Source organism: Triplophysa rosa, linkage group LG11 (genome assembly GCF_024868665.1).
Source record: "Triplophysa rosa linkage group LG11, Trosa_1v2, whole genome shotgun sequence".
In the NCBI taxonomy this organism is placed as follows: Eukaryota; Metazoa; Chordata; class Actinopteri; order Cypriniformes; family Nemacheilidae; genus Triplophysa; species Triplophysa rosa.
In genome coordinates, this window is record NC_079900.1 from 24,069,447 (window position 1) to 24,091,798 (window position 22,352).

The window sequence follows — 22,352 nt, forward strand, 5'->3', positions numbered from 1 at the left end:
TATACAGGAGGATAAATTAAGCCAAATATAAAAACAAACTAGTTTTAATGCTAGCATTCATTCATCTAAAGTCATGTTCACTTCAACATTTACTAATACGATTTTTTACTTTTAAAATGAGTTAATACACTAATAGTTCATTTTATCCCATAGGGCTGCTGACATAACCTAATGTTTACATGAATGTAAGATGAAAACCCCATGAGTCAGGAGTGTTAAAGTGTGGCAGAAGGAGAGTTCTGATGATAGAGACTGACCGGTTTCTCATATGCCGCTGTGTATGTTTGGTTGAGACTCTTGGTGGAGTTTCTCCTGACGGGAGAGTCGCTGTAGTCGGCCGGAGGCAGGGCCATCATGTCGTCGTCTGTGTTCTGCTGAATGAGGTTCACCACACTCTTACTGCGCATGGGAGGATTGCTAGCAAAACTACAACACACAATCACATCACCCTTAAACATCAACTCCATCTTTTCAGCACAACAAACCTAGATTTGAAATATTGACTTTACATATGGCAGAAATGATTCCACTGGATTTTGTTTTTCAATTCAAATGTATTTATATTTATTTCTAAAGTGCTTTTCATTTTGCATTAATGCAAACCAGCAGCGTTACAGTAAAAAATATTAGCAGAGGCAGCAGAGTTTACGAATTGATGTGTTGAAATGATGAATTGTTATGTGTTTTATGAAACAAATGGTTTTATTGCAATTTTATTGCCATAAGATGTACGTTGGTGATGCCTTGAAAATCATAGTCTGTAGGTTTGTTATCGGACTGTTACATTTTTATACATTAATAAATGATAAAAATGGATACATTTACATACATACTAATTGTAAAAAAGAATTGTGAGATCGTATAGGAAATATGAGCTATAAGAATGACATTACTTACTGATTTAAAAATCTGTTTGTTGTCATTTAGCATTAGCAAGCTAATAGTATTCTACAAAAACAATGCAGTCAACATTTAGTTTACTACATTTATTTTAAGAACCATTTGATTAAATTATAAATATCATACAAATTATATAATGATGTTAAATGATCAAAGGACATACAGCTCATGTGGGCATGTAGTATAACACGGGGTTCACACCAAACGCGAATTAAGCGTTTGGCGCAAGTAAATTACATACAAAGTCAATGCAAAGAGGCGTATAGATGCGAACTCGCAGCAGGCGGTGCGAATGACGGGAATCATGCGTCGCGATTGCGCGTCAATCTCGTCTTCTGCGAAGGTTGAAAATATTTGTCAGATCGCGTCACCCACGTGAAAATAACGAACTTTTCCAAGGAGTAATAAAGAGCGTGGAACGTGATTGTTTGCGTTTGGTGTGAGCCCAGCATTACACTGGGTTCACACCAAACGCGAATTAAGAGTTTTGCGCGAGTAAATTACATACGAAGTCAATGCAAAGACGCGTATAGACGCGAACTTGCTGAACCCAGGTTTAGACATAATCACAAAAAGACAGAATGTACCTTATGCTATAGTCCTGTTAAAGCATTTGACTGTTCCTCAAGCATACATTATTTGAAGCCGGTTATTCTTTGAATAACACGAGACGTATGTATATCAGCATGTGGGATTTGGCTGGGTCACTATAGGTAAGTCTTGTATCCAGGTCTGCACTCTGAACTCTACTGTGACTATTAACATCACAACTCTAATCTTTCAATCATTTCATTAAACCAGCATTAATTCAACATCTGCCAACGTCTGTTGATTTTGAACAGTGCAATAAATGCAGTTCCGGTAGGGGGGGATGCTTTGATAAGGGTGGTAACAGTGGTAAAATAAGGCCTGAGTGAGCTTGTGTTTCCTTCAGAGGTGCGGCGATGGTATCACAGCTCATCAGGGCAACAAAGAGCCGTGTTAGTGTGTGTGCGGTGTCTCATTACCTGTTATTTACCGCTGGCTCTGTGTATGCACGGCAGTAAGATGATGGAAACCAGCCCCGCCTGAGAAAACACAGACAGCACAAGGCAATTACAGGCACGAAGAGCTTTTATCAGGGCTAAAGCCTCGTAGAAACGTCTGCATTGATGTTTACTCGACGTCTGCCGAGGCCTGTCTAAAACTGTGGGACAGCATTTTGGAGAGTCGGATGGCAAACGGAGATCTGTTCCACCTGCCGTTTCCGTCACCTGTATGTGGAGCGGCGTAAGCTCACTGTTGTTGACATTATATCAGATCCACACAGGACGATCTGTCATTACATAAAACACAATGCCGGTGTTTGTTTTGGTGTGGCATTTTCCTCAGGACAGTGGTGCCTTGGTGTGCCATTTTACATTTACATTTATGCATTTGGCAGACGCTTTTATCCAACGCGACTTACATTGCATTATACTATACACTTGTTTCTAACTATGTGCAATCCCTGGGATCGTATCGATGACCTTGTTGTTGCTAACGCCATACTCTAACCACTGAGCTACAGGAAAGCTGTAAAAAAAAGGAAAGTTTTGTTCTACAGAGGAATGTAAATATTAATGGCATATACAATTACTACCCAAGAGAAACATGAAAAGACAAAAAACATGTCATTTTGTGTTTCATTTAGCGCATCTGTAATGCAAAACTACAGTAGTGGCCAAAAGAGCACTCTTTATTTTGCCAGCCAATCTCTCGCTGTTAAAGAAACGACTCAAGTCTTTGTTCTTTGTTCCAGAACATGTTTAATAATAAGCGATCCAAAGAAATGTTAATATTTGTCTATCTGTGCTTTTGTGTGCTTAACTATTTACTTTACATAAACCGACGTAAAGAGCCATTGAAGGAGTCGTGATAGTCGTGCGACAAGGATCTGTACACATTGGAAAGTTTCACCTGTGATTTGCCGTTCAGGAACACAACAGAATGCTTTAAAGGGATACTTCACCCAAAAAGGAAAATTCTGTCATCATTTCCCCCCAAGTTGTTCCAAATCTGTGTAAATGCCTTTGTTCTGAAGAACACAGAGAAAGATATTTGGAAGAATGCTTATAACCAGACAGATTTTGCCCCCCATTGACTCCCATAGTAGGAAAAAAACAAAGGTAGTCAAAAGTGCCCCAGAACAGTTTGCTGTCATACATTCTTCAATATGTCTTCTGTGTTCAACTGAACAAACAAAATGATCAAGTAATTTTTCCTACTATGGGAGTCAATGGGGGGCAAGATCTGTTTGGTTATAAGCATTCTTCCAAATATCTTTCTCTGTGTTCATCAGAACAAAGACATTTACTGTATACACATTTGGAACAACTCGGAGGTGAGTAAATGATGACAGAATTTTCATTTTCGGGTGAAGTATCGCTTTAATTCATCTTGAGATGTATTACTCATAATGACAGTCAATGAGTCTGAGATTTCCTTTAACTAGAAGCACTCAGTGTGTCTGAACAGGTCGCTGTAATGCTCTGAAATACCCCGTGTAGCAAATAGTGCTCACACATTATTTGGCACATATCAATGGGTTGCTAGGTGACGGTCTGACTTCGTAAATCGTTCCCTATGGGATTTGAACACATCTGATGTTGTTTTTTAAGGCAGAACACCACCAACATAACAACAAATAAGAGAGACGGTGAAAATAGAGATTAAACGGATAGTTAATCGAAAAAAAATGAAAATAATACAATGTTTGGCTTTTCGCACAAACCTAGAACGTGGCTTTAGTATGTTGCAATTGTGTGAGTTATATTTTGCTCACTTCTGGATCAGAACAGTGTTCGACAAAATAAAGTCAGTCAAGCGGGTTTGAAATGGCAGATGTTTAGTCATTTTTAGTTGACCTTAACTTTAAACCGTGCTTCTTATCTGATGCACTTAGATGCATCACATCAGCAGTCCGTTCCAACTAACTTCAAGCTCTCACTTTACTCTTGTGGCGAAGCGATGCAGCCACAGAACACGCTCTGTCTGCTTCTGCCATCTGGTTGGATTCGTTCGAATCAACATCATCCGTTTTTGGCAGGAACGCCGGCGTGTTCAGAGCATTTTCACCACCATAACTGTGTTAGAGGACAGCTTCTCCACCTGCTGAAAGTCCTCGAGCCCTTGGGGAGTTTGTGTTCTTTATCTCAGATAAGCTGTTGTCTTTAACCGGCCTTCATGTCGATTTGATTGACAACGCAATGATGCGAGAGATCTTCATCGCAGCTGCGATAGAGAAACAACACCAACAGCTGTGTACACATGAGTACTCTCCTGCTTCTGTACAGCTGAACTGACTGACCGATGTTTTTATGTCGGCTAGCCAAACTATATCTGTGTGCGAAGGTGTTTCAATTTATTACACAGATCACATGGCCTTTCCAAGAACTCAAATTTAGGCGTTGTGATTGTGAAACTGAGAAAGGAAATTGTGTTTATGTATGAAACTGAATGAAATACCATCAACAGCGGTTCAGCTTCAATCATTCAAAGAGTTGCACTCACAGTTTGTTCTTCTGCAGTTCTCCGTACAGCCAGCCGTCTCTCTCTTCCGGGATCAGCAGTGTGATGATATCACTCTCCTCGAAGCTTAGCAGCGTGTCGTTGTTTCCAGATTTGTGGGGGAATATGGTGCGCACTTTAGGTCTTTTGTCGACGTGATTGAGGCCAGTGGCCATCGACACAGACCTGGACAGTCCATTGTCTTCATTGTTGTAGTCTAGAGAAGACAAGACGGACATTCATCAACTGATATAAAACTTTCTTTGAATGCTAATATTGGCGCAATGAGCAGTCATGATGTCAATTTGTAGTGAAAGACTAACCCAGTATATAAGGTCGATAAGGTTTATAAAGAAAGTCCAACTCGTCAAGCACATAAACTTACACCCTTGCTGTAGCTGTGATCCTCATTTAGCAACTTCCATTTTGATTAAATCTTTTGAAAGCTTTCAAAGTTTAATTTAATTTGCCTTCCTGCACGTCAAATCTATGCACACCACTTAAAGGGGCAGTTTACCCCCAAATTAAAATAAATCCAAATACATTATCACTAGGGCTGTGCGATTTGGGGAAAATATCTAATTGCGATATTTTTGACAGACATTGCGATTGCGATTTGATTTGCGATTTTAACTTTTCTAATTCAAGCTTCAATTCAATATTGTTGTGTGGAGCACAGTATGGGTATAGTTACCCTGAAAGAAAACAACAAAAATAAAAACATTTAATTGTTTCCATTAAAACCATTACAAAATTCATTTTTGTAGTGTGTTTTGGGCATTATTCAAATAGGGCTTACTGTTGTTCAATTAGTTCCCAACTTCCAGATTACATCACACCAATAGAATCCAAATACCAGTGTACACTATTATAGTTTCCATTAAAACAAATACAACTCCCATTGTAACCCTTAAATCCATAACATTTTCTATTGTGTTAGTGAATTATTAAAATAGTTCATAGTTTACATAGGCTGATTTATTATTGTTTAAGTATGTGGTGTATTACTGTATTAATTTATTAACAAGTGTATTACTTGTGTATTAAAACAAGTACAAAATGTGCTGAATGTTTAATTTCATCCAAGTGAAATTAGCAAAACAGTTAGATAGAATTTACATTTGTTTGAAACGCGGAGCTAGGAGTGAGTTAACACAGGGTGCGCGCATGCGTCAAGCCTCGTCCATATTGCCAGATGCCCGAGCCGGACTCAAGTACTATAAACGTCATTACGAAACAGGCTGTGTGTGCGCGTCAAGTTTAAACGGCTCGTCCGCGAGACGCACAACGCGGGGAAGAGTCGCGCGAGTATGACACAGGCTGTGTGTGCGGTCTTCTGAATTGGACGGTTCTTTAGTATTTATTTGCCTAATGATCAATCTGACTCAAGCGGGCTTGGATCAGACGCGTTTCCTATTTTTCACATCGCTTCCACATCGCAGCCTCTTGCGATTAGCAAATCGCAACGTCTCACATCGCGATTTCGATTAATCGTTCAGCCCTAATTATCACCCTCATGTCATGTCAAACCTGTATGACTTTCTTTCTTCTGCAGAACACAAAAGACGATCTTTTGAAGAATGTGGGTAACCAAACAACTTTCATTTTTCAGACACAAAACCACTGAAACATTTCTCAAAATATATTCTTTGTGTTTCCAGGAAGAAAGAGTCACATACAGGCTTACAACCTCATAAGAGTAAATAAATGATTACAAAATTTGTATTGTTTTGATTTTTGTGGGTGAACTATCACTTACAGTAACAGCAGGTGAAAAGTAAGCAGTTTCAGATGTTGAGCAATTCATTACATTTGAATAAATTATGAAAATTATATTTTTGGAGAAGGTGTACCGAATTGAAACCAACGGCTCACTCCACCCCTCCCATCTCCCTTTCGAAGCACTACGGTGGACTCTCGCAGTCGTCACATTTTCGCTTCTTTGCAGAAGGAGATAAAGTATTTATGAAACACGTTCTGTAGAGCAGTTTGTCCGTTTAGGGCTACTGTAGAAACAACACGGTGAATTCCATGCGAGGGGACCAACGGTGTATCAGTGGCGATCCATGACTCCTCTTCAGGGGAAGCAGTAATGCGAAGCTCGCCAAAACATGTATTTAGCCCATCATGTGTGTGGCGCGTCATGTCAAAATACGCGTCGAAAGGGTTTTTAATAAAAGAGACACTCGCGTTTGCTAGATACTCGCTTAGTCTCATGCTCAGTCAAATGTTTACAATGGTGACCAAACACTACTCCAGCGGCTCTTCCTCTTCTCCAAGGAAGGCCTCGCCCCTTTTTTGGCATATTCCTTCGGGCGGAGGTTATTCAAAAACTCGGAATAGTGACATCACGTACCCGGGAAGGGCTGTAGTCCGGTTCCAGCCGTTCTCTGTAGTCCTTCAAAAGCAAATTGTGTTAAAGACAATATCTCGCTTGGCATTGAACTTTGAGCTTTATCATTTTGCAGGTATTATTTATGCTCTAACAGCAACATTACACACTAACTAAAGTTCAAAAATTGGCATCACGGGGAACGGCCCCTTTAAGTTGCACCAGATTTGTCTACACTACATTTACACATTTGACCCAAGGGATATGTTTTAGGAGCAGATGTGTACCCAGGGGTTTGAACCCATAACCCGTGTGCAGTAAATGCAATGCTCTATTGAGTTGCAGGGACAGGTAGAACACATCTGTGTAAGTAATGTTATTCACCAGACTCTCTCTGCTGTCTGGTGTCTTGATTGAACATGTTGGCCAGTGGACTCGTCTGAGGAGGCGCTGGAGGTGGGATCATTGCTTCGGAGTTGATCTGTACAGGTACAAAAAACACAGATAAGAATGGACTACTACAGATGAGCACACTGAGGTCTGTGTGGTATAAGAGGGCAGTGTCTTCACCCTGCTGTGACGCGGGAGAGCTGGAGACGCCTGAGGAGTGATGGACACTGGAGTGCGCAGACCTTCGATCATGGACATGATGCTCTCTGGAACATTAGAGGCATCAGTGCATTTGTCCTGCCAGCTGTTAATGTTCTCCATGAGAATCTCTCGAGCCTTTGAGAAGACAAGAAAGTGACCGCATTTATAGAAAAACTAAACAAATCCAGCTTAACATTGTAAACGGAGACATTTGTGTTTTTGAAATAACATCATAAACCTTGTCGTGGAAACCTCCCAGCTGATTCGAGAAGTTGCAGTGTTTGTCCACCAGGAAACAGAAGCGTCTCTTCTCCTCCAACAGAGCCTCGCGACAGCCGTCAGCGATGAACTTCTGCATGTCCATCTGACGGTGAGTGAGAGTCTCTATACACTGCAAGAGAGAGAGAGAGAGAGAGAGAGAGAGAGAGAGAGAGAGAGAGAGAGAGGTCACAATGGTCTTATCAGCTGTCCCACAGACGAACATGTGATTGTGAAGAATGCTGACATCATCTTGCTCTCCGCAGTAAAGATGTAAAGGCATTGTGAGGAAACAACGGGACCAAGTAAAGATAGTCCAGCTTAAATGTCACACATTGTGTTAAAGGGAGATGGGTTTCTATCAGTTCAGTTAAGCAGCTGTTCGTCATGATTTAACACTAGCAAATGATGTCAGTGATAAAACATTCACTGGAAGAGTCGGCTCGGATTAGTTTGACATCAAATAAAAGACTGCCCATTGAACTTCTTTATATGATGGTTGAATTTGAATCTTTTTAGCCACGTTCACTTTCTCTGTATGGATAAAAACCACTTTGAGCTTCTGCTTGATTTCTTTGATGTTCCACAGAAGGAAAACGTGGGTTTGGATTGTTATAAATGAACTGTAAACGACGACAGAAGAGGAAGTTTTGGAATGACAATCCCTTGAAAAGGTTCGGAAAGTTCTGGCAGGTGCACATCATGCTAAACATGTGGTCATTGGAAGCTGTTTCATTCAGGTGTGTTCACACGACACACCCGCCTGGCAGGTGATGTAAGCGAGCCGGTTTCATCATGTCTATAGTCTTGACTGTGATCTCTCTGATCACTGTTTACCCTCCTCCTCCTCCTCCTCCTCCTCTCACTGGTTGTCATGAAAAAAGGAGATTTGCTGGTTCGGTGCTGTAAAGTGCTATGGCTTCCTGCGTCTCTATCTGTCTGTGTGTGTCTCTCTGATTGAACTCCTCCCACCCACAGACTGGTGAGACAAGTATGACTCAATCGACTTCAAGTTCCTACTAAACCTTTTGTTCATCATGTTTGGACAACTTGCGTAAAGCCTCTCCCAATAGTGTGAAGACGATTTTCCAGTACATATGAATTACAGGCAAATGAGCGACATATTTCTTGTAGTCAAAACGAAACTATGCATATTTTAAATGTTTACATAGGTGAAGTCACAATACTTCAATTGATACTGTACTATTTAATAGTCTTTTAGGAGTCGTGACCCTCTTTAGTCTGTATTATGTGCAAGTGCAAGTGTTTTTAAAAGAAAATGTACTCATTTTAGGATACAAATAAAAAAATGATTACCTGCCACTTTTTTCTTTCACACCTCTTCACTTGTTTTCGGGGTAGTGTGGATAGGCAATATTGGGGAAAGTCAAAGGGACAGTACACCCAAAAATGAAAATGAATTTACTCACCCTCAGATTGTTCTAAACCTGTATACATTTCTTTGTTCTGCTAAACACAAACGAAGATATTTGGAAGAACCAAGCAGATCTCGTCCCCCGTTTACTGCCATAGTAGGGAAAATAAATACCATGGGAGTCAATGGGGGACGAGATCTGCTTGTTTACTGACATTCTTCCAAATATCTTCCTTTGTGTTTAGGGTGAGTAAATGATGACAGAATTTTCCTTTTAAAGGAGTAATTACCCCAAAATGAAAGAGAACGAGTCTGACTGTCAAACCTGTCTTACTTTCTTCTGCAGAACACAAAAGATATTTTGAAAAATGTTGGTTACCAAGCACCGTTGGTGCCCATTGACTAGCATTGGTTGTGTGTGCATTCAATAGAAGTCAATGAGAATCAATGTTTTTTTTGCAACCAACATTCTTCAAAATATCTTCTGTTGTGTTCTGCAGAATAAAGAAAGTCATACACATTTGAAATGATGAGAAGGTGTGTTAACGATGACAACATGATCATTTTTAAGTGAACTACTCCTTTAATAAAGGGACAGTTCACCAAGAAATTGTAATTCTTTCATTTCCTCGTCCTCGTTTCAAACTGTGTGTGTCATTCCAGACCTGTACGACTTTCTTTCTTCAGCCAAAGATATTTTGAAGAATTTTGGTAACCAAACAACATCATCCCCCATTGACTTCCACTGTATGAACACAAAACCACTGTGACATTTCTCAAACTATCTCCTTTTGTGTTCCACTGACGAATGAGTCATAGCAGGTTTTGAATGACATGAGAGTGAATAAATGATTTTTATTTTAGGTGAACTATCCCTTTAAAGCTGTCCAATCCGAACAAATCTTACACCTCTAGCTCCTCCCTCGAGTCGCTCGGGGTTAAACGTGTGATCCCCATTTAACACAAAACATCCCAGTCCTCACTCACAGCTGCTGACTTTAATCTACACATCACACCTGGCACCCCATTTCCCATCTCCAGCTGAACCTCTGCATGGATTGTTAATTCAGAGGAAGGTCCAGCCTGTTATTCTGTTGTTTATAAGCACAGGTGCCGGCTATAAATGACAAATGAAAACAAAGGCTGGTGGTGCAGGAAGGGCCGGGTGACGGCGGGTCTGGGGGGCAGTCCCTCTACATCAGCAGTCAGGGAAAGACCCAGGATCCATTTAATCCACTTCCTCCTTTGTGTGCCAACGCAGCGTGAAACACACGCTCATACCGAAATAAACTCCAACGTTGGTTACATGACCTTAATCCATTCTAATTACACAGGGGTGTGCAGTGATTCAGAAACCTTACTGTCTGATCCGTTTTCAATGTATGCAGTGTCCACATCTGTGTGTTCTGTGATGTAAGCGTGAGAGATGGACAGTGGTGCGAGAGAGTCGTTTGTCCTGTTTCTCATGACAGACCCCTGCTAGTGCTGAAACCTGTTGCTATGGACACCTTCACTCTCCCCCGTGGAGAAAAGTAAAAGAAAAGAGGAGGAAGACACGAGAAACACACAATTCTCACCTAAATGGGAAAACCTCCGAAAGACAGACTCACGCTACTGTCTATACATGGAGCTGCCTTTCGAGACCACATCTTCATCATCATGCCACCTCAATATATCGATGAGACAAGAATACTGCAGATAAATTACTGAATTGCTATCTAATACGTATGCTACTTGTTTCTCTTTCCTGTGCACTAGCCCCTCGTATGTTTTACCTTCCCACAGTTTTGCTTTGAAAGATGGTCAATCATCTATAATGTGACGTGAAATATCACAATAAGCCTGCCGTTTTCTATGTTACAGGCAGTTTTTAGCGTGCAACCACAACGAAGGCTTGTGGAGATGAAAGGGGTGAGATCAGGAAAAGTGCGAGAGCAGTTAAATGTCAAGGTGTCAATGGTGTGCTGTCTGGATGAAAGAAAAGAGCTATGTTTCTTATCACAGACGACACTGTTGCTGACACATCCATCCATCAACGGCGAGAGCCTTCTTTCAATAACCTCCACGCTGAGGTGAGACATTAGCCATTAGCGTCGACACGTGCAGAGAAAAGAAATGAATCACTGCAAGTAAAGCCTGTGGCATACTTCTTTTTTTACGTGTACAGCCGAATGCACAGCCTCGCAAAGTATACTGCACTGCTTTCCACTGGTACGCGTGCACACACGGGTATTGACACGCGCGCATTGCGACATATTGCAATACTTCTCCGGGCCTACAGAGGTCAGGTTTTCTTCTACTACCTTGAATCGATGCTCCCAGGACGCGGTTGCCACCTGGTGGTTAAACTAATTACTGCAAGAAATGGAATGCACATACGCGACGACCTGGGCGTACTTTGTACAAGAGGTAACAAAATTCAGGGGGTGCGCGTACAGTACGTGCATACTATTGTGATGACTAAATTTGCGTCACGTGCACTGTACGCTGTCCCTCGCGTACACGTAAAAATGGAACTGTAGACTGTTTCATCAGGCCTGACCCCCAGTTAACTTCCGGTTTGTGTTTGGCTAGTGTCTAATAATATAACAATTTATATTTTATTGAATTTATGTTACTATTGATTTATATTATTATTTTACTTAATAATAATTGTTTTAAATAAATGATTTGTTGAATTTTGTTGTCTGTTAATTTTATTAAATAAACAATTTGTTGAATGCGTCCTGCAGTTTGGTCGCATTTAAAGAAAACGTTTAGTACATTGACATCTAGTGGTTGAGCTTGGTATTGCAGTCTAAATTCAAAATGTTGGAGAGACTAGTTTAGCCAAGTTACGGTTCATTTCGGTTTCTATTGATTGTTATCAGAAATAACCTACAGGCACTCTATTGTTTGTGAATGTGTACCGGAAGTTCAGTTGGGGTCACAAAAGTGCGCATGCGCAGTACTGTTTGTTTATGTTGTTAAGATGAAACCGTCTATATTTCAGCCTTTACCCTGATGAACAGCGCATCATGTGACTCTTGATATTTAAGGTGACTTGTTGCTTTCACTGTAAAATCCAGATCAGATTTCACAGTGAATTTTAAGACATCATCCAGCAGGACAACACTGAACCGTACGGTGCATATGAAGGCGGTCATGCATGTGTATGTTTGTGAGGTATGCCTGTGTGACTGCGACAGGTTTCGCCCTCATTCACTGCTACAGGATAAGCAACAGTTCCTTCTTAGAAAAGAGTTGCATGTGAAAAACAACCTTCTATCTGATTTTATTAAGTGAAATATTTTACTATTGGGGCAGGGTGCGGTCCTGTGTAATGAATTGTAAATGTACAAACACGCATACCTCGTTCTCTTTGCTCTCGTACTTGGAGGCGTTCTTCCCTTGACTTTTCCTCCTGAGTTTCTTCAGGTCTGACTGTGATCTCTCCAGCGAGTCCTGCTTCATTCTGTGCTCTGTCTGGTATCTCTTGAACGTGGCCTGTGGACAGACAACACTAGATCAGCGCCTCTCGGGGACAAGGACGTGTCTACGCGAGTTTGATTTACTGTGCCGGCGCAGACGGGAAACAAGACAGTGTGACATGATGAGCCTGTCTGACATTCATTTTAGGGGTGTCCTCGACTAAGGATTTACATAGTTTAACCGTCTTGCATATATTCGACTGATAGTCGAATCGCATGCGTGCGTGCATGTGTGGACAACACACCACCAAACACCAAAGTGCAGCGCAACATTAATACACAAAAAAACAATCAAACATTCATTTACAGAATTTGTTTAGAACAGAATATACCTTTATAATAAATACAAATAAAAACGAAAAAAGCCAGATGATTCAAGTTACAATGTGAAAAATAAATGCGTTTTGGCAAAATGTCTGAAATGCAGGGGAACATACAGTATATTCAAAACACAAGCCACAAATAGTAAAATGAATGGACATTTTCCTTAAACATCACATAACAATGCTGTGCCATTACTAGACCAGATCTCACCTCAAAACTATTTCTAAAACTACTCTATAATAATTAACTATTCTTTACAAACGGGAATACAACACAATAAAGTCACTTTATTTACCGCATGTAAAGGTTCTCCATCCCCCTGACATGCTTTCCGTGCAGAGAATGACAAGTTCAGAAAGTCTGCGCTGTGATTGCTATATGACGTGATTTTGGTTATGTTCCTTTATTATTTTTTTGTACTATGCAGCGCAAAGTTCAGTCCAAGTAACGAACTACGTGCATTTACACTGGGTTCCAAATTATTATGCAAATGATATCTTTCTCTGGTTTTCCTAATTTGTCGATGCAAATGACAGTCAGTATAATTTTCAAGTAATCAACAGTTAGGGTACATTTGGAATTTTATTGAACAAACCTCCCACTGACAACAGTATTTATTTAAAAAATGAAAAACTCAAAATGCACTGTTCCAAATTATTATGCACAACAGAGTTTGAAAACATTTCATAGGTTGTAAAAAACTGAAAATGGTCATTTGTTGAATTTGCAGCATTAGGAGGTCATATTTACTGAAATCAAAAGCTATTTCAATCAAAAACATCCTAACAGGGCAAGTTACATGTTAACATAGGACCCCTTCTTTGATATCACCTTCACAATTCTTGCATCCATTGAACTTGTGAGTTTTTGGATAGTTTCTGATTGAATTTCTTTGCAGGATGTCAGAATAGCCTCCCAGAGCTGCTGTTTTGATGCTAACTGCCTCCCACCATCATAGATCTTTCGCTTGAGGATGCTCCAAAGGTTCTCAATAGGGTTGAGGTCAGGGGAGGATGGTGGCCACACCATGAGTTTCTCTCCTTTTATGCCCATAGCAGCCAATGACACAGAGGTATTCTTTGCAGCATGAGATGGTGCATTGTCATGCATGAAGATGATTTTGCTACGGAAGGCATGGTTCTTCTTTTTGTACCATGGAAGAAAGTGCTCAGTCAGAAACTCTACATACCTTGCAGAGTTCATTTTCACACCTTCAGGGACCCTAAAGGGGCCCACCAGCTGTCTCCCCATGATTCCAGCCCAAAACATGACTCCGCCACCTCCTTGCTGACGTCGCAGCCTTGTTGGGACATGGTGGCCATCCACCAACCATCCACTACTCCATCCATCTGGACCATCCAGGGTTGCACGGCACTCATCAGTAAACAAGACTGTTTGAAAATTAGTCTTCATGTATGTGTGGGCCCACTGCAACCGTTTCTGCTTGTGAGCATTGGTTAGGGGTGGCCGAATAGTAGGTTTATGCACAACTGCAAGCATCTGGAGGATCCTACACCTTGAGGTTTTCGGGACTCCCGAGGCACCAGCAGCTTCAAATACCTGTTTGCTGCTTTGCAATGGCATTTTTGCAGCTGCTCTCTTAATCCGATGAATTTGTCTGGAAGAAACCTTCCTCATTCTGCCTTTATCTGCACGAACCCTTCTGTGCTCTGAATCAGCCACAAATGTCTTCACAGTACGATGATCTCGCTTAAGTTTTCGTGAAATATCTAATGTTTTCATACCTTGTCCAAGACATTGCTCTATTTGACGCTTTTCGGCAGCAGACAGATCCTTTTTCTTTCCCATATTGCTTGAAACCTGTGGCCTGCTTAATAATGTGGAACGTCCTTCTTAAGTAGTTTTCCTTTAATTGGGCTCACCTGGCAAACTACTTATCACAGGTGTCTGAGATTGATTTCAGTGATCCAAAGAGCACTGAGACACAATACCATCCATAAGTTTAATTGAACAATATAAAATTAAATGTTTACGACACTTAAATCCAATTTGCATAATAATTTGGAACGCAGTGTACAGACAAAGTGTTCAGTCATATTTATATGCCCAGACATTCAGTAAGTGACAAATGTTTGAAAACGGTGTACACATTCATTTGCGAGTCATCTGCGGGTGCGTGCGGAACGTGCTGCTTCTCTTTACCGGTCTCACAGCACAGAAGATGCGGAGAGATGCGATCCTGCGCTGGGTCATAGCCAGACCTCGCGCTCATATGCGCCGGGGGTTTCGGTACCAAACCCCAAAAAACGTCCCATTTCTTTACATCATAAATAATATGTTTGGTAGCGCAGTGCGTGCCCGTCTGCTACGCCACTGTCCATATAACCAAAATGGCATGATGCCCATTGCATAACACCCCTGCGGAGGTTTGACTGTGACATTGCTAGTCAAATCAGGCTCCTCCTATCGAAGCTTCGAATCTTCGACTATTCGGGGTCACCCCTAATTCATTTGTGATGAAAATGCATTGTCTGCATTTGCAACATGTTTGCAAACAAACAGCAATGCAGCGTGATTCAACTCTATATAGGTGTGTTTTATGCTCTATCGCAAACTACACACGCAGCCGTATAACCAAGCAATTAGCAAACATTCCGTGTAAAGTTTGACTCATTTGAACAGAAAGGTGTGCAATAAATTGTATAAAATAAACAATGAATGACAAAAGTCATTCGTTTGAGTTCTTCCAGACCAGCCTGTTTTTAACAGCATTTTTTGAAAAAAAATTCTCATTTATTTTTATTTTTATGTAATGTTGATGTGTACAGTAATGTAAACAGTTTGCTTGTAAACAACCATAAAGCATTGCATAGTTAAGATAGGGAAATAAGTAAGCTTTTATATAAATAAGAAGCCTTGTAAAAAAGAGGAGAAAACACTCCTTGCTTCTTTAATGTTGACGTGTGTCCATGATATTTTGGCAGATTTATCTGTTACTCGGTTAAACCTAGCCAAATTATAGTAAGCAAATGCCAACATGGACAGGTTGTGAGACATCTTCTCATCCCTCATAATCAATCAGACATTACCAAAACAAACAAAAGTTGTTGTCTTAAAAATAACATGCACTGATAATTCACCCACAACAACAACAACATGCATTAAGAAAGCTTTAAGGTTCAATGTCATGTTGATTTCAAGCTAGATTTCAATTATAAAGTAGCTTCTCAACTAGGGATGTAAAAATATATAAATCTTACTGTATGATAATACCTCTGTATAAAGTCCACGGTACAATATTTATTGCAATATTTAAAGTGACAAATGATGACTTGGAAACGTGCCATAAGCATCCTCTTTTCTTTATCCTCCAATCATAACTGTTGCTTAGAGGTATGAGTTATAGTATGAGATGGGTCAAATGACCTAAAAATCCCTTTTATAAAATAAAATAACTGCACCAGATGGACCTTGACAAAGCTAACATCTATTCTTTTTTTTAACATTGTCTATGTTAGGCCCAGACAGGGCTCTACACTGCGACCATTTCAGTCGCATTTGCGGCTGGAAATTAGTCTGTGTGACCGTGAAAAAATATTGGTGCGACTGACCCGATCTAAATTCATAACCCATTTAAATACAATCAAATTATGAAACTACGACTCCCAAATGTGCCTCCATTTATATTACATGACATTATGCATTGTGATCGTCTGCATTTCATGCTAGTCAACTGAGCGGCTTTTCCCGTTGTGAGAAAGGATAATACGCTTACGCGCCATTTACTGCTTTGCTTTCTACTTTCGGTTCTGAGCTGATGTCCTCAGTCTGTGGCTGTGTGAGTGTGCGTGAGTGTTTTATCATTATGTTTTATTATGTTTCTGTGTGGCGTTTCTTTGAGCGAACGCCAGCTGAGCCCAACACACTTTTTTTAGTTATATGATGTTGCTTTTGGTGCTAATAAATAAATGTTTGGTTGCGTTGGCGTAATGGAACATGTCCCCACCACTTTTTGGAAGAAATTAACAAATGCTTGCAGAAGGTGTGTATTGTTTAGGGGCCATTAACATAGAAAATGCAGGATGCGCCACTTTCTCACCATGTCCTGTTGCTCACACTCGAGATATATTTGCGGAAGACAGAGAGCCGAGACTCCGGATGCGTGCATCATCCGCACATGACATTTTTAGTCATTGGAATAAACTTTTTTTAAGTGTAATGCACCGCAACAGCCAAGTGACCTTCCCCAAATGACCCAACTGTGAGAGCTGGAGTCGAAAAGCGGAGTAGCCAATGGACCGCCCACTATATATGATAAATATTCCCAACGAGTTATTACAGAAACAATTTATTAAAGTGCTGCGTCTGATCTCCCTCTTTTGTCGCAGTTTGAGAGCTGACTGTATCCAAGGCAAGACACAAAGTTCACACGAGACTATTGTGCAATTTCATCGTTTGTAAATCTCAAATCAAATGTTATTAATTAGGCATATGCATATTAGATAAACTGAGAGCGTATACATCTATACATGTCTGCGTGTACTAACAGTGGCAAACGTTAGCAAATGCATTTACTTGAACACAAACCTGACACATAACATCCTCTCCCTTTATACTAATGCACTTGTGATGACTAAAGAAAAAGAGATGACAAACCGTTTCCATTATGTTTAGTTTCTGGCCAGTAGTTAAAGGCGCAGTTCTTGAAAATCAGCGGCCACTAGCTTTGTATTATAGTTTTGCAACGAATCTCTGAGTCATTTGCCCACCCCCCCTTTCGAATTACGACGGTGGCCGCAACAGTAAAAAAAGATGTCGTCTACTGAGACAGCGGATAGTAGTGATACAAGCAGGTAAGGCAATATATGAACGTAATTAATCATTTAACATGTATTCTATTGCGAAAGTTACTGTTACAATTCTATAAGTAGATATATTTCTTGCGTGCTATCTAGTACACGCTGAGAGTAGTGAAGTAACTAAAGTTAGCTAATCGTAAATAGCAACGCTGTTCAAAGCGTTTGATCTGACAGCGACATAGGCAGTTAGGTGTAAGTTAGTAGACGTTTGTCTCCCCCTTTGTAAAGTCAGGAACAACCGGAGTACGTACCGCAGGGACGGAAAAACATTATTATTCGGAGGTTATATGGCCATTTGTATAAAATGCTAACGTTACCATTTCAACAAAACTTTTGTTTGGTAAACATTGAAAAAGTGGAAACATTGAAAATGTTGAATTATCTTACCAGTCTAGCAGAAAACAGGCAACTTCGGCATCGCCTTGAAAACATTTGTCTTTCAACAGTGCCTTCCATCTGGTAATAGATACACCGATGTTTATCCTGGATTTCTGCCGCCGTTTGTCTCTAATTCATCTGGCAGCATCACGTTTGCGCGTCTTTGATGACGGAGATTCACGCTCTGTCGGCGCTTGTGCACAATACGCATGGTCCTCCATTTTATCAAAACTTCTAAGACAGAACAATCAATTGCTTCAGCTAGACGACGACTACTCCTCCTCCTCTCCGTACTACGACTTACTACTTTGTGCGTCTTCAACTCAGTGATGAAGCAAGCTGCGTCTAAAAACACACACGAAGACCAACATATACGAAACGCGCTCTGTAGAGCTGCTTGTCCGTTAGAGCTTACTGTACAAAACATGGCTGAGCAACATAACAAATTCGATGTAGATAGGCCCGCTCCCTATGTAGATACAACTGGTTTATTCTAAGGTAATAAAAACATAACTTTTCATTACGTAAGGTTTTTATACACATGTAAAGACACAGTTTTGTATGTTATATTGCATTTCTGTTAATAGATCATACAAAACATCCCGCACTGTACCTTTAACTGCTAGTTGTATAACTAACAAAGTTAGCTAGCATACCCTATGTGTTCAAAAGTTAACGCTACGTGAAAAATAACTTTGTTCCCCAGTTTCTGATTTGGGCATAACGTACGTGAGATATTTTTAGACACATACCCAAATCATAATCCACAACAACAAAAGACAGTAGTTTTTTAATCTCAAGTGTTATGAAATGAAACGCAAGCATTTTTGATGATTGTTTCTGTTCAGTCCGCTCGTTTTGTTGTTTAACTACAGCTGTCGTCAGTGGTTTTGTTTGGCAATGGCAGCAGGTACATGTTAAAATATAAAATTGGAGACTGTGTTCTGTCGATTGTGGCACTAAACAACACAACAAGATGATATTTTAAACTCCTTATGTAGCCGAATCTGTGCTGGTTTGTATTGGCCGCCTCCAATTTTCCCTTTGTTTTGCCTCCAGCTAAGGCCGTGACGTCGGCGCAAAAGGGGTCTATATGGTGCCAAATGAATGTTTCTTAAAAAAACGTGTCTGTGCGCCTACATTTTTGACTGCGCTCCAAAGAGCACAAGTGCTCCCAAAAAAATAAGTTACCATAGAGCCCTGCCGGAAGACCTATCGGTTCATACAGTCATGTGACCCCAATAATATTGAGACAATTTTGCTATTGCGATAACACGATATCCATAATATTGTTACATCCCTACTGTATTCTCCACCAGTGATGAAGCTCACCGTCATGTATTTCACATCCATGTCCGTTTTCTTCTCCAACTCCGCTATAACCTCCCGATGAAAGCGTTTAAACTGTACAGACAGAAAGAGATCAAAAATGAAAACTGTAACTCCTCAACATATAAATAAATAATAAGTGAAGCCGTTGGCCCACATATACATAACAACACACATACTGTACATAAAGAAAGGCAGAAATAAAGCCCTTGAAGAGTCGACAGGTTGTTTACTGTTGTTGTGTAAGCTTAAGTGCTTATATCGAGGAGATGAGTCAGAGAGAAACCCAGGGATACCCACACACGCTAACCCATCAACCTAATGAACGAGAGTGCCTACATCAAAACACAAGTGCCCCCACACACCCCTTTCTCTGTCTTTATGGGCCAGTCATCTGTTTTTAGAATGAGATCCCACACTCGCAGTGTTCGCCTACACGTCCTGACATCTTCAGTAATGCGTTTATTCATTCAGAAACTCCTGATTTATTCCTAAAGAGAAAACTCACATTGCTGGATAAATCCGCAGGAATGGAGATGCTGGTTCAGATGCGACTCGCAGATATTACAGGTTTTTTGTTTAATGGCTGCATTGATCTTCAAGAATATTTTAGTGCAACATGGTACTCTGAAGTTCTGCAACCGAAAGCGTTTAAGTGTTGTTTATTATATGGCTCGTAGAAATGCTTGATTCTGATTGGCCAGTCGTGACATTTGCAGGTTCGTTATTCTAAGATAACAACCTCTCAAAACAAATAACACACGGTAACCCGGATGCAGCAAATCATTTTAACATATATATATATATATTAGCTTTCCTGTAGCTCAGTGGTTAGAGCATGGCGTTAGCAACACCAAGGTCATGGGTACGATCCCTGGGATTGCAGATACTTAGAAACAAATGTGTAGTATAATGCATTGTAAGTCGCTTTGGATAAAAGCGTCTGCCAAATGCATACATGTAAAGGTAAATGTAAATATATGACATTATATTTACAAATGAATAAACCAAATTGCCTGTTCGTGACATTTGAACATCGTTTCTTACCTTAAAACCGAAAGTAAACGGCTTTTCCTCGCGGAAGGTCTGCATTCGGTAAAAATGATCTGATTTCATGTCCAGTTTTTTCTCATGTGGCAAGTAGTCGTGTAATAAGCAGGATAATGTACACGCAGCCAAAATAAGCCCCTTCAGTGTGAAACAAGACCCTGGTCACACTGGCTGCCTGTACATTAGGCTTGTGCCGGTAGCACATTTTTATGTGGCGTAATTGATAAAGCTTTTATAACGGTAGACGGTAGTATCACGGTGATGAAATGCATTACAAAAACCGGTCAAAAACATAAGCCAATATCAGTTTTATAGTGTTAAAAACAAGTTTAAAAACTTTTTCAAATATCAACCAATAATAAGAAATAAAAAAGTACAGCTTATTGCTAATTTGTCAGGTGTTTAATTAAATATGATAAAAACATATTTTACTCCATACTAGATTTTAGTAAGTGAACTCATGTAATGGTGATGATTAAGCTAAAGATGCTCACTTTACTTGCTGTACAATAGTGTATTTAACACACATAGTCAAATACATATGTAACATAATATTCATGGCTTAATATTTAAATGGTCATTTTTACTGACACATCAATTCATTATAAATAATTACTTGTCAGTGTCAGTACAACAATAGTGCTAATTCATGTTTTTTGTCTGGATAGCAAGCAGTAGGTTAGCTTATATAGTTTATATCTTGCCTCTGTGGCAAGATACGATTGTGTTGCGTTTCATCTTCAACTTCAAATCAAAATAATTGTTCTGCCACACTGCCATTATTAACTAGATAACTACGATTAGCGAATTACTGTATTTTATTTGTTAAATTACGAGATGCAAACTTCAGCGTAGCTAGCAGACCAAGCTTACTCTTCAACTGTCAGGAATGCAAATGGAAATATAATCCATGCAATTTTGGCGCTTTAGTTCGGCTATTTGTTTCTATGTGGTATTCAGAAACACGTAAATATGAGAAGTGGCGTGACATAACTCATATTTCACCTTAGGTGAAAAAAAACGGTGCTAATGCATATATGGTGCTAATGGAATGGTCTACTGTAATCTATAAGGGGGGGGGGGGAGTGCCTTCGTACAGATGTAACAACCTAAAACGTTAACAGGGATATCCCGACTATTCTGATGATTCCTTGGGGCTCTACGTGGCTGCTGAAATGGCTTATTGGTTAAGTCCACCCCTTCCTTTTGGAGGCCCCTTGTAGCTCGGGCCCCAGGCGATTGCCTACCTTTGCCTAATGGGTAAGTCCGCCCCTGTATCCACTTCATGGTGATTTGACGTGCCCGCGATAACACTATACCGTGCATTTTCACTACCGTGGTGTACCGTATTACCCGACACCGGCACAAGCCTACTGTACATTATCCCTTACTATTTCTTGAAAGAGAGGGTTTTCTGTCATGCAGTCTTTTTTGAATGTACAGGCCAGCAGTCTGCAGCGTTGGATGTGCATGCGAGTGTTGCATTAGCAGGAACGGCCGTGTCATCATTAGGCGCAGGGCTCAGGTGCAGGAGCGGGCATGTTCAAACCTGCGCCCGTCAAAAATACAGTCCAACACACAGTATGTGTGTCCAGCTCATTTCTCTGTGTACTCCAATAGAACTGCCAGGAATGAGATCTGCATCCGTCAGGTTTACGGCAAATGAGATACGTTTGATATACAATTATGAGATTATGTGGATGGGGATAACTTGTTTGGGTGTGTGCGAGTCTGTGTTTTTAGGCAGCCTGAGGTTTATGTTTACAGAAGGAAACACACACACTGTTCTTTCTTAACAGGGACAAACTCACATTTTCTTCCAGCTCCAGATTGACTTTTCGGTGGACGTCTGAGATCTCCATCAGAACAACCCCTGAGGAGAGAGAGAGAGAAACACTTATCAACTAGGGATGCACGATAAATTATCGGCCATATCGGTATCGGCCGATAAATGGTCATTTTTAGTGTTATCGGTATCGGCCGATAATAAAATTTAG

The 22,352-nt window shown here is 40.4% G+C and overlaps 1 protein-coding gene across 2 annotated transcripts in view; it reads right to left on the reverse strand.

The window, feature by feature from the left end:
• The window catches only part of baiap2l1b (BAR/IMD domain containing adaptor protein 2 like 1b), a 52,633-nt gene that overhangs the window by 6,353 nt on the left and 23,928 nt on the right, over positions 1–22,352 (reverse strand). Inside the window, exons 4-13 of one of the 2 annotated variants that reach the window (XM_057345422.1) lie at positions 22,167–22,228; positions 19,309–19,380; positions 12,336–12,470; positions 7,590–7,742; positions 7,331–7,486; positions 7,145–7,241; positions 6,785–6,826; positions 4,432–4,645; positions 1,908–1,967; positions 258–426 (exon numbers count right to left, since the gene is read on the reverse strand). In XM_057345422.1, coding sequence (XP_057201405.1) covers positions 258–426; positions 1,908–1,967; positions 4,432–4,645; positions 6,785–6,826; positions 7,145–7,241; positions 7,331–7,486; positions 7,590–7,742; positions 12,336–12,470; positions 19,309–19,380; positions 22,167–22,228 — 1,160 coding nt within the window. The remainder of the gene's footprint in view (positions 1–257; positions 427–1,907; positions 1,968–4,431; positions 4,646–6,784; positions 6,827–7,144; positions 7,242–7,330; positions 7,487–7,589; positions 7,743–12,335; positions 12,471–19,308; positions 19,381–22,166; positions 22,229–22,352) is intronic. The other variant, XM_057345423.1, reaches the window with a different exon arrangement.